This window comes from Poecilia mexicana, unplaced genomic scaffold (genome assembly GCF_051168715.1).
Source record: "Poecilia mexicana isolate PSO_F unplaced genomic scaffold, ASM5116871v1 scaffold_15, whole genome shotgun sequence".
Taxonomy (NCBI): Eukaryota; Metazoa; Chordata; class Actinopteri; order Cyprinodontiformes; family Poeciliidae; genus Poecilia; species Poecilia mexicana.
Genome location: NW_028263384.1, coordinates 24,424,130 through 24,436,155, shown reverse-complemented (window position 1 = coordinate 24,436,155; position 12,026 = coordinate 24,424,130). Strand labels below are relative to the sequence as shown.

Sequence of the window (12,026 nt, the reverse complement as noted above, 5' to 3'; positions counted from 1 at the left end):
GATTAAAGTCTGGACTTTGACTGGACCATTTAAAAATTAAAATGGTTTACCAATATTCAGTTTTCAGGGTTTTTCAGCCTCTGGCAGATTTTCTGTCTGTATTTAACCACATCCATTGCCTCATCATCTCTCCTGATGAAAAACATTCCCACTGCATGATGCTGCCACCACTGTGGCTCACTGTAGGATTGGTGTCCTGTACATAGCTTGTGGCAAAATGCAATTAGGACTTGCTGTGGCTTTTTTCTTGCCAATCTACCATAAAAGCCAGATCTGTGGAGGGCTAAACTACTTGTGGTTCAGTAAGTATTTTTAGATCCTTAAGTGTCATTATGACATCTTTCTTCCTTGCCTGTTTAAATGCTTGGCTTGTCAGTTTAGGGGGACAGCCATGCTTTGGTTGGTTCACAGTTAAGCCAAATTCTTTCCTTTTTCAGTGGAGGAAGAGAACAGAGCTCAGTAAGATGTTCAAACTTTGGAATTTGGTTTCATAAACCGAGGTCTTCACAAAACAGCTATGGCCTCTGTTTACGTGTTAGGTGACATATAAAGCCTGTTGTTTACCTGGGAGTTAAAGGGTCCATATACAAATGTCTTTAAAAATCTGAAAACCATTTATAAATTTATTTTGTGTTCATCTGTCATATAAAATCATATTAAAGGCGTTTGTGGTTGTGACACAATATAGATCATTTTAAGGCGCCTGAATACTTTTGTAAAGCACTTTAACTTGGGTGGATTAAAACAAGTAAACTGTCTTCACTATTAGTGTTTCAACAGAGATTTATTACATTAATTTTGCAGTCTAAAATGCTGTTTTTCCTTTTTTAATATAATCTACTGTCCTATGGTCAGTGTATATTTGATCCTTAAAGCCCCCCTGAGTATTTTGGGAATTGGCAGTGGAGCCTCTCACCTTGGCACAGACATCGCACCGCCTTCCCATCCCATGATAAGTGGCCTGTTATTTTTCTGTGAGGGATTTTTATTTAGATTTTTTTTTTTTTTTTTTTTTTAAATACCTCAGCCTTTTCCGCAGCTCGACTTCCAATGAAAGCAGCGATTGTAATATTTTTGTCAAGCTGCATAGTCGTTGACGAAGAGTTCAGATTGTGTAACCAATTTTCCAGTTCAAGGAGGCATTGCTGTCGATTGCGTTTCTCTGCTCAGGATGTGGTACTCTGGGATCATACAGTACAAGCAGAGGGAATTGGAGGGTGGGAGTTTTGTGGTGGGGCTCTCACTAGCTCAGCCGTGTTTGTGAGGGAAAGATACCAGACAGAGAGGCACAAGGATTTTCACATGACAAAAGGAATCATTTGTTCACTTCCTCTTGCTCTATTCTTGACTTGAAATGCACGTCAAAAATCAGAATTCTCTTGTAAACTATAATAACGTTGCTGTCTAAGATGAATGTGGTCTTTGGAGCTTCTTTCAGACTTGATCTTGTTTTTGAAAGTCTGTAATCCAACGATACTTGACAGCATTTGCATGTGAGACTTCAAAAAAAAAAAGAAAAACTTTTCTTTTTTTTTTTTTTTTTTACCACATTTGCGTGTTTAAAGAAGTTTCAGGTTTGTCAGGATTCAGTTTGTGTGACTTGCAGAAGAAAAACTGTAACCACAGTGGAAATGTAGACAAATGAGAACATTTTATAAGGTCAGAGGAGCTGAGTTGTGAAGGAACTGAGGTAACATCATGGCATCCATCGCGGATCCTTTTCATGTACGATTACTGTGCACTCCCATCCTCTTCTGGGACAAAGTAGCGTTTTTGTTTTTTCCTGGCTGTGAGTCTGTTGAGACAAATTTAATTTCCATTTGACAAGAACAAAATACTAGACTTTATTTAAATTCCTGTCTGTTAAATGCATCAAGTTGGGACTTTCAGCATGTTGTTTTTTTTTTCAAGTTTTACTTCATTGAACTTTCTTTAGGTGTTCTATGCAAAAAGGCATTACATTTTGTTTCTCTCCACAAGCATCGGTGACAAGTTTCCAACTGCTGTTCTGTTCAGCAACTTTTGGATGCTTCCCTGCTCCAACGCACCTGAATCAAAATTTTTAATTACTTCCTTGGCATGCCAACAAGTTTTGCAAAGACCTGGTAACTTGATTCAAGTGTGTAGGAGAGCCTGGATTCTTCCAAAGGTTATAGGACGTTGGCACTCCAGGACTGCAGTTGCAGACGGGCATTTGGTGAGATATAATAGTTGAAGTGTTGCGCGTTGAAGCTGTGCTGTTACACACCTGGCCAGATGAGTGTACTTTAACTTATATGATTAGGCCTGTCCCGGTAAAAACTTTTGCTGGACGATAAATTGTCCCAGAGCTTATTGCGATAAACGATAACATTGTTGTTTTGAGAACATTTTCAAGTAAAATAATAGTAATAATGGTATGAAAATGCAACAACACATTCTTAAAGATCGATAAACTTAAAATTTTATCGAACTTTTAAACCATGGAGCTGGAATCATTTTGAATATCCAAATAAATGTAGAAAAAAACAGAAACAACAAATATAATAAATTACGACATCTCTATAAACACATTTTTCTTTCAAAAAATAGGGACAATTGAGACCAAAACACCAGACTGGAGACTTTTATCAGTTTTTGGTAAAAAGAGAGAAAAAAAGGGTGAAACAATAAATCAAGCAAATGAAAATTATTGAGTTTCTTTTAATTTATCATGCGGTTAATTGATTTGTTTATTGCGACAGGCCTACCTACACTGCCCTCACTGCACGTGAATATTTAGTGATTGAGTTGGGGGCATTGCTTAATAATGAAGAAAGGAAGATTAGGATTAAAACATTATCTAAGCTTAAACTTGGAAGAAAGAAATTCAAAGGTCAATAATTAAACCCAAAAGCACAAATCAACTCCGCTTCATTTGAGTCAGTATGAATGAATGTCATTTCATCCAGTTTAAAGCGTGGACATTTACTCAGCATTTTCATTTGTTTCATAGGTAAAATTTAGATGTTCTTGCAGACATCAGCTTGTTTTAACCGATGGCAATACTGAAGCTTTAGTTGGTGAGAAACTTTCATCTTCCCCTCTTGGACATCTAACTTTAGGTCTCCTCCCTGTTTATTTTTCCAACTTGGAACTGGAACATTTTCTTACTTCACACATGCAGAACAAAAGGATACGACAAAACAGCAGAATAAGTACTTATCCAGTTTTAGTACTGCTTTAAAATATCTCAGTATAACAGTACTTGGAAAGCTTTGAACACACTGCTGGCATTGCTTCTCTGTTAAACAACCTACAAATACAATCCCACTCTGCATCACAATCACTGTCACATGACCAAATAAATATCACGACCCCTCCTGAAACACAAAGAGCAACAAAATGGAAGTAAATATTGACATTACATTGGACCAGTTTTACTTAGCAGACTAATACCGATGTGTTAAAAACTGACCAATACAGGATTTAATGCAACCCTACTGTTAATCGCTGTTCTCAAAGAGAAAATGGAATCATCTATTTTTAGTACAGATACATCAGCATTTTCCAAAACCAGAGATGTGGAATTGGCCTAAAAAACTCTGACCTTTGTGATTCTGTGTTGCTCTAACTAATGCCAAACTTCCACTTTACTTCACTCCCCAACTGTTACACAGATGGCCAGTGCTCATCTCACCGCTTTACTAATTGAATCTGTAGGACTCCTCTCATGTAGACAGCTGTCTTTTTGTTTAGTACGTGATTGGATGTCGGCTCTAAATCGGTTTCTCTGGACTCTGTCAGCAGTTCTTAAGTTGTCATGCGCAGCCTCTCTTGTTTAACAGATAGAAACCAATGGTTTGTCAGGAACAGTTGAACTATCCAGCAAATGCTTTGGTTTCAGCACAGCGATGCCTTTAAAGCTGTGACAGAGATGTCTGGAGTTTAGAGAAGTCAATCTTGACATCTATATTAGCCAGATGCACTCAGTCTGTTATGACCTAGAAACCTTTAAACAACTGTGGCTCAGAAAAGGTTGAAGCTTTCAGACTGCTTTATTTTGCAGACGACAGTGGGAGGCAAACAAGAGGTTTTGTGTGTTACCAGATTTTATTGTTTTGTTTTGTTTTGTTTTTTTTTCTTCTTGACTTTTTGAAAATTTCAAGTCCCCTCATGAGAAGTTGCTTGTGAGTCAGCCCGCAGTGAAGGAGGGCAGTATGGGAAGGAAAGAGCTTGTTTAGGATTGTCGATGTTTTGTAGTCAGGCAAAGAGTGGGCAGCTGAGGTGAGCGCCGTGCTGCGCCGCAGAAGTTTGGATCAAAGGGAGCACAGATGTGTTTCCAGACCCCCCCGCCCCGCTCCGTCCTCTTCTGAGCTCTGGACGAGGCTTTGTGTTTATTCATGACCTCAGCACGGCTCTGTTTCTCGCAGCTCCCAACAGCTAGCTGCGGCCGTTTCCCAAACCTCCGGGATCTACCCATCTCCTCTTCTAGGTCAAATACACGGGTGGGATCTCTCGCAATACAACGTTAAGTCCCTTTGATTCCACTCGGCCTTTTGATGTTTTCTCTGATTTTTCTCAAAGTGCAAACAGTTAACAGCTCTTGCTAATCCATCCCCATGGGTGGATCCAAAAACTTTAGTCATTGTTGGAGGATAAGAGCTGTCCTCTGTTTTACACAAGTCGGTGCCCATGCTTGTTGACTTTGTTGCAGAGAAGATGTGGTGAGCTTAGACAAACATGGCATGCTTTTCTTTATGGGAGAAGGGTGGGTGTAGGATGATTGGTGGAATGTGTGGAATAAATTTGCGAACATCTCGGCAGGAGGTATTTCTGCCTGGAAGGCTGGTGTTTTTGTTTCTTGGTGCCAGTTTGAAGGTTTTATAAACGTGGCTTTCTCGTGGAAAGAATAACTCAGTATTTAGATGATTTGAGGGACTCAGGCATTTCATGTTGATGTGAGTTATTATCTCTCCAACGATGATGAGTGAGTAATTGGATTTACGGGATAAAATCTGACTGGCTTTTTGTGTGTTAGGCGAGATGTAAAGATTTCGGGTAATCCAAGAACAAACAACCTTGTTTCCACTATTTTACTGTAGATGAGAGACAGTGGGCGCTCCCCACGCTGACAATGCTTTTGATTTACTATGATGAGGTTTTTTTTTTTTGTTTTTTTTTAATGGTTGTTTCAGGTTTCAGACAAATTTGCAATGCCCCTATGCTTGACTGAAAAGGTTTAGTCTTATTTAAAAGTCGTTGCTTGTCCGTTTGCATTAAGAAACAATCAGACATAATAACATCACTTTTAATCAGCCTTTATAATCTGTGAAATTTCCATAATTTGGCAATGACACATTTCTATGTTGTTTTTTTTATTGTACTTCACAAATGTGGTGAAAAGGAAAGTCAGAAGAAAAAACCATTTGCAGTTTTCAGCTTAGGGAATATTAGGGAAGCACACATAGAGGGAGACGCTCTGGTCAGATGTATGGAGCTGCGCGTAGATTAACTTTTTGATCTGCATGCAAATTAAACTCCTACGTGGCTGAAAAGGAACATTGTACTTCAGCCTAAACACACCAGCCCAACCTTGAAACATGGTGGCTGCAGCGTCATGCAGCGTCATGCTGTGTGGGAGAGTTTTTATTGTGCAGTATATGAGAGTCTTGTCAAAGTTGATAGAAAGATTGATGGTGATAAAGACAAGACCTGTCCAATCTGATTGAGCTTGTTATTCTGCAAAGATCGGGCAAAATTGTCAGTTCCTAAATGTTTAAATGCAGCAAAAGGCAGATTTGCATTTATAGACTCATTCAATAGATTAGAATATTATTTATTGTAAGAACTTTATCACTAAGTGAGACATATTATGCATGTTAATTCTATGCAGATGGATGTTTGAATCCCTTAATTTCTGTTGGTTTTTTGCTTGCAGTTAATGAAAACTTGGCATTAAAAGAGGCTCATTGGGACGTGTTTTCTAATTTATTGAATATGACTGTACAGTCTGTAATTCAGAAGGTTACATAAATTCACTCTGCACCTTTCAGATGTTTCTCTAAACCATTTATTGGACCACATATCTCTTTCCTTCTGCTTCACAATCATGCACTGATTTGCATTAGTTAATTTTATGAAATCCCATCATACTTCTGCTTCCGTTGTTTCTGTATGGAGTTTGCATGTCCGCCTCTGGGTTCTGTCTGGACATTCCACTTCCTCCCAGTGTCCAAAGACACTCTTGTTTGATTAATTGGTCTCCCTGAATAGCCCTTAGGTACGACTGCATGTTTGCGTCTTTGTTTGTCTGGTGTGCCTCTGTGTAATCCATGAGAAAGCCAGTCATTGCAGCAGTGGAGTGTTTTAGATCAGTCGGACCGTTTTGCCGGCTCACTGCATTACTTCAAGTGCAGCTGCATTACAAGATAACCAACATAATCCCCCGCTGTCTGTACTCCTGCCTTATCTGAGGTGACAGAGGAGAAACTGGTGTTTTTATGGAGTATCTGCTTGGTTATCTTTTTGAAGTTGCTTCCAGGAGCCATTAAGAGCTGGGTCAAGTTATAAGAGCGTGTACCAGCATCCCTTTAAACCAAATAATTCATCGTCTCTGCTCTCGCTGCCCTTTTGCCAGGCTTATCTTTACAAACTGACATCCAGATGTGCTGCCTTGTTGCAGCTGCTCTGGTGGAGCTTCAGGGAGTTTGGATGTGTAGAAGCTGCAGTGGACATTTTTACTGCCTGTCACTGTTGCTATTCATAGGACTCTCCAGCTATCCAACTAATTTCCCTACAGTACAGTTTTATCCTTGAGGCTTATAATAAAGACAATGTTGCCCGATCTCTTTCTTTCAGACTTCCAGACTTTTGGCGCAGATAAATTAGCTGCCCAATAAATCGGTGCATCCCTAACTGTATCCAATTGAGAATCTGTTGGAAACTTTGAAAATTGCTGTTAATGGATGCTTGCCATCCAATCTGATTGAGCTTGCTCTGTTTTGCAAAGAAGAATGTGCACATTTTTTGATGTGGAGATATGCATAGCAGGTAGAGACATCATTTTCCTTCCATTTAGGTTAAGGGTATGAAAACTTTACGGTGGTGGACATTGAAATTATAAAAGTGCATACAATAATATCCACTTGGAGAAGGAAGATCAAAACTTTGAAACGAAGCAATCTGATTGGGTAAAAGGAACACCGGATACGTTGTTTACAATCTTGACTTTCAGGGTCAACGGCAGACAAGAATAATTTAAGCATTGCCTCCTTCTGTCGATTTAATCCTCTTTATTTCTTTTTTTTTTTTTGTCTGCCTCGTACATCCGACCTTCCTCTGTTCGTCCCTCTTCCTTTCCAAGACTCGGTTCTTTCACTCTCTTGTTCTTTTGAAGTCTCCCCGACAGGAACAGAACAACTCTAAACTTTCCCAGGGAGCCTCCCTTTGGCTCCTTGTTGATTTTTCTTTCAAGTTCACGTTCAAACAGGATTTATTCATATTAAACAGCCGATAATGCATATCAAGGCCTCACAATGCTGATTGTGGCCCTCACGTTTTGCACTTTCTTGCCTGTTGCTGTTGTCGGGGTGGGTTTGCGAGTGTGTGGGCGAATGCAAGTTTGTACGTGTGTCCCTGCCGCCAGTCCAAAGGCCAGCTGTAGCTCTGGCTTCCGAGTGAGAGCAGAGAGTGAAGCGCTGCCCACACTGAAAAATGAGTCTGCTCTTGCACAAAGAGCAGCTTGTGGACAGCTTCCTGTGTGAGGATTCTTACTCTTGTGGGCATGTTGATGAGACGTCTGAGGTCAGGCGGTGTGACTTTGGGAGGTGCCTCTGCTTTTGTTGTGCTCCTCTCCAAACACTCTTTTCTTATTCTGCCTGTCTCTTTTCCTTCCTTTTTTACTTCTCCTCCTTCGTTACTCTCCCTCCGCCCGGCCTCTTTAGTCTCTCTGCAGTTACTAGGTCTCAGCATCCAGCGCTAAGCCACAATCCTCCATCTCACTCCTGCAGCTTGGGGCAATTACTCCTTTTCTCTTGCGTTGCCACTGGTATCGTGTTTGTGGAAGTGGACCTTAATGATTTTTCATCCTGCTTTAGAAACAACTGGCGGACGCCAGCGCTCACCACATCGGCTTTCCCCGTCTTAAAGAGCACATTGATCATTTTACGAACCAGTTTATAGGAGGGCAATGATCTGAGAAATGGTCGATATTAAATAAACATGGCGGCCACTCTGTTGAGTTTTCCCAGATTAAACGTCCGTGTGGTTTCTTTTCCCCGCTGTGACAGTCCATCGTTTCCAGTCATGAAAGGGACACGGATCTGCGAGTTGCATTGTCATCTTGCCCTGAATTGTTGTCCACAGTGAAGTAACCTCACTCGTATTGGCTGATTCGCTACTAATGCCTTTTGGTAAAACCCTGATTTTTATGTTTCTTTCATCACAGCGGTTAAATTTTCCACTTATCAGTTCAATTTCTTAAATTTTAGCGGTGGGTCACATTTCTAATAACATGTCCTGCAAAAGTATTCACATCCCACATTTTTTTTATGCTACAGCCACAAACGTCAATATACTTTAGGAGGATTTTATGTGATTAAACCAACTAGTGCATAATAAAAGCTCTACAGCGCGGCTGTCCTGCAACTTCTGGATTTATCCTCACCTGGTTCAAATTCTGTAAATAATAATAATAAAAAAAATGAAGCTCCTTTTGCTGTCCAATTATTGATTGATTAAAAAATAATCAACAGATCACGACGACACTGCATAGATGTTTTTCTAACTGCATCCTTTGCTACAAATGATCGAGCGTACACTAAAAGAATGCTTTCAATGCATTTTAGACAATAAAATGTTTGTATTCTTATTTTAAAAAAGGAATTGAATGATCTATTTGCATTTTCTTTTGTATTTTTAATATTGTATAAAATAAGCTGAAGTGGTTAAATGAGAAATTAGCAGTTTGCCAATATTTTTTTTTTCTCATTAATCGCCACAATCACTGAAATAATTATTGCTGTCAAAACGTGAATCTCAAGTCTTCTGCAGGTTCTCTTCTAGGATTGATTTGTATTTAGCTTCATTTGTCTTTCCATCTAGTCTGACCAGTTTCCCTTTCACTGCTCAAGAAAAGATTAGATTCTCCCACCCGAGCTGTGCTTCTCTGCAGCTCCTCCAGAGTTACTATGAGCCTCTTTTCTGCTTCGCTGCTTAATGCTCCTTTTCAAGCCCTGGCAGTTTATGGGGGCGGCTTTGTTTTGTTTGGTTTGCAGTCGTGACCGACTCTTTCCATTTACGGATAGTAGATTTCCACAGCTCTGTGAGATTTTCAAAGCGTGGGAACTTGTTTTATATCCTAAGACCTGCTTTAAACTTTTGCAACTGGTAATTAGGTGACTTTTGAAGGTAATTACTTGCACTGGAATTACCAGATTCAGATTTTTAATTTGCATTGTGTTCGACCGTCACATAAAGTCATGACTAAGTGGTTGTAATGTGACAAAATGTGAAAAGTTCACTGGGTACGAATACTTCTGCAATTCTCTAATAATAGAACAATCTACCACTGGCTCGTTCCCAGTCTCAAATGGCCCTGCTAGCACACTGTGCCCTTATTATTGCAATTAATTTACAACAAACTGACAGACTCTCTACCTCCAAGTTCTGGTCAATTTACTACCAGCATCTTCTGTTCTCTCATAAAACTGGAGTCTGTTCTCGGTCAGCCAAGGAAAAAAACATGTGATTAACCTTCATTAGTGGCCCGTTGAGGGCACATGTTGGTGAGATCCAATTTTTGGCTTGTTCCGTGTTCTGCCTCAGAGGTTCCCCCTCTCTACTATGTGGAGTTATTAAACTTTCACCCCAAGTTTAACCCTTTAGGGAGCTTGTTATGAGCTTTTTCTGCCATTCGAATGAAGTTATGATTATATTTATTTCCCTTCCTCGCCACAACGCGTTTACATGTCCTCCTTCCATCAGGGGATGCCGCCAGCTAAATCCTCTTTGTTTACACCTTTTCTGTTTGTCCTTTCTAGACTGAGCTGAGTGAGCAAACCAGATCAGAATATTTTTCCAGTGTGGGAGAAACCCGAGAGCTTTTACGCAGCCCGAGAAAAACAAAGAAGACTGTGCTTCAAACGATGTAAGTATGATCTAATGCTTTCCAACCCCACCAGTCAAAGAGGACACTCACACAATGTTTGTTCCTATGCTTTTAACTGTTTTTTTGTTTTTTTTGCAGAGCCAAACAAGCCTGTGTCCAGCAAGAGATCTGTGGTTCCACGACTGAGATGCAGCAGATGGAGCGGAGTGGCTTTCCCAAAAAACAGGGACTTGAAGGTAAAGCCGGGGAGGCAGAATCGAGGCCAGAGGCCGTGCCCAGGTCTGAACTGAACGCACCCATGGAGGCAAACCACAGGGTGCCTTCCAGCGATGCCTTAATTGAGCCTGAGGCTGAGGTACGGTCTTCTCAAAGGCAGAAACATGAGGCAGAGAGTGAAATAACACAGAAAACCAGCAAGAGGTGCGAGACCAGGGAAGATCCTGGCTCACAGCTGGCCAAGAAAACGTGCCTTGGAAGCTGTTCAGCCCCAGCGCAAATCCACTCCACCTCGCAAACACTCAACCATAACCTCCCTCCCCTGCTGCCACTTCCTCCAGTCGGAGCGATGGCAAACTCCAAGGCTTTCCCTGTCTCCGAGTGCAAGAAAACCACACTGGAAGTAGAGCTGCTTACTCCAGGGAAACAGGCCCAGAGGCTCCTCCTCGCAAGCAATAACACAGCAAAGACAAACCAAAACAGGCCAGCCGCAAGTCTGAGGGGCCTATCTGTCAAGCCCGCATCCTCGGTCTCCTCTATTGGTTCCAGATCCGCGTTCGGAGAGGAGGGGAGTGAAAACGTGCCCAGAACCTCGAGATTACGACGAACGAAGAGGTCCTGAGAGGGAGAGGAAAGCTGAAGTAAAGATCCCTGACGCCACGGAGATACAGATTTTATTCTGTCGGGCTGAAAGCTTGCAGCTCATGTGGTCTCTTTAGCCGGCTTTACTTGTTATTTTAACATGTTGTTCTTGTGACTCGCATCAAATGCTAACTGCTTAGTGTCGGTTCAGACTTGAACGTTACAGTTTTCTCTTGACAAATACCCAAAACAGGCCGGTGCCTCTCCCGTTTTTTAGGAGCGGCAATCCAGAGATTTCTGCAAATGGAAGTAGAAAACCTTTATTGGAGAATAGATTTTGGTTTTATGTTAAAGATCAGGGATTTGAGACAGGCAGGAGCCGCGCAGTACGTCATGGCTTTCAGTCTGAAGCGCTGGCTCCTACGCGTCTGAAAAGTGTCCAGTATCCCCGCCGAAGCTCTGATGTGATTGATGGCAGTTTCCAGACTTATTTCATCACCCCATTCTTATTTTGGGTTGACTTCAGTCGCTTACATTTAACCTAATCCATCGCTCCTGAGCAATTGAAGGTGGTACATTGTAAAAGTATTCACACCCCTTGAGCTTTTACACATTTTCTTATGTGTTTTGTCGGGATTTTATATGATAGACCAACATAAAGTAAGGCTGTGAAGTTACAAGATAGCAGTATTATTATTATTTTTTTTCCTTTTTGCAAAAACAATAAAAAAAATCTGAAAAGTTTGTTGTCCTTTTGTATTTGGACCCTTTTGTTCCGACATCTCTAAATGAAACTCGGCGCAATCGCCTTCAGAAGTTCTCAAAGTAGCAAAAAGTTACCTGTGTTTAACTTAGGCTCTGTTGCACAGAGGTAACTGAGCCTGCTCAGTCAGATTAGGTGGAAAGCATCTGTGATGTCAGAGATCTCAAGATTTAGGTCTGGACTTTGACTGGTCCATTCTAATCCATGAATGTGTTTTGACTGAAGCCGTTCCAAACCTCCTCCTGGATGTTTAAGTGGTTGTCCTTTACCAATGGTCTCAGGTTTCTTGCAACCTCTATCAGGTTTTTCTCCAGGATGCTTCTGCACCCTGGAGAACTGCAACCTACCATGTCTTGGTAGGTTGCAGTTCTTTCAAACTTTTCATTTTCAAAACTG

General features: G+C 41.0%; 1 protein-coding gene across 3 annotated transcripts in view; it reads left to right on the top strand.

Moving 5' to 3' along the window:
* slx4ip (SLX4 interacting protein) overlaps positions 1-11,610 on the top strand; it is a 43,777-nt gene extending 32,167 nt beyond the window's left edge. For all 3 annotated transcript variants that reach the window (XM_014982085.2, XM_014982081.2, XM_014982084.2), the window contains 2 exons: positions 10,002-10,108; positions 10,208-11,610. In XM_014982085.2, the coding sequence (XP_014837571.2) occupies positions 10,002-10,108; positions 10,208-10,907 (807 nt within the window). In that variant the 3' untranslated portion in view covers positions 10,908-11,610. The remainder of the gene's footprint in view (positions 1-10,001; positions 10,109-10,207) is intronic.
* The last annotated feature ends 416 nt before the right edge of the window (positions 11,611-12,026 follow it).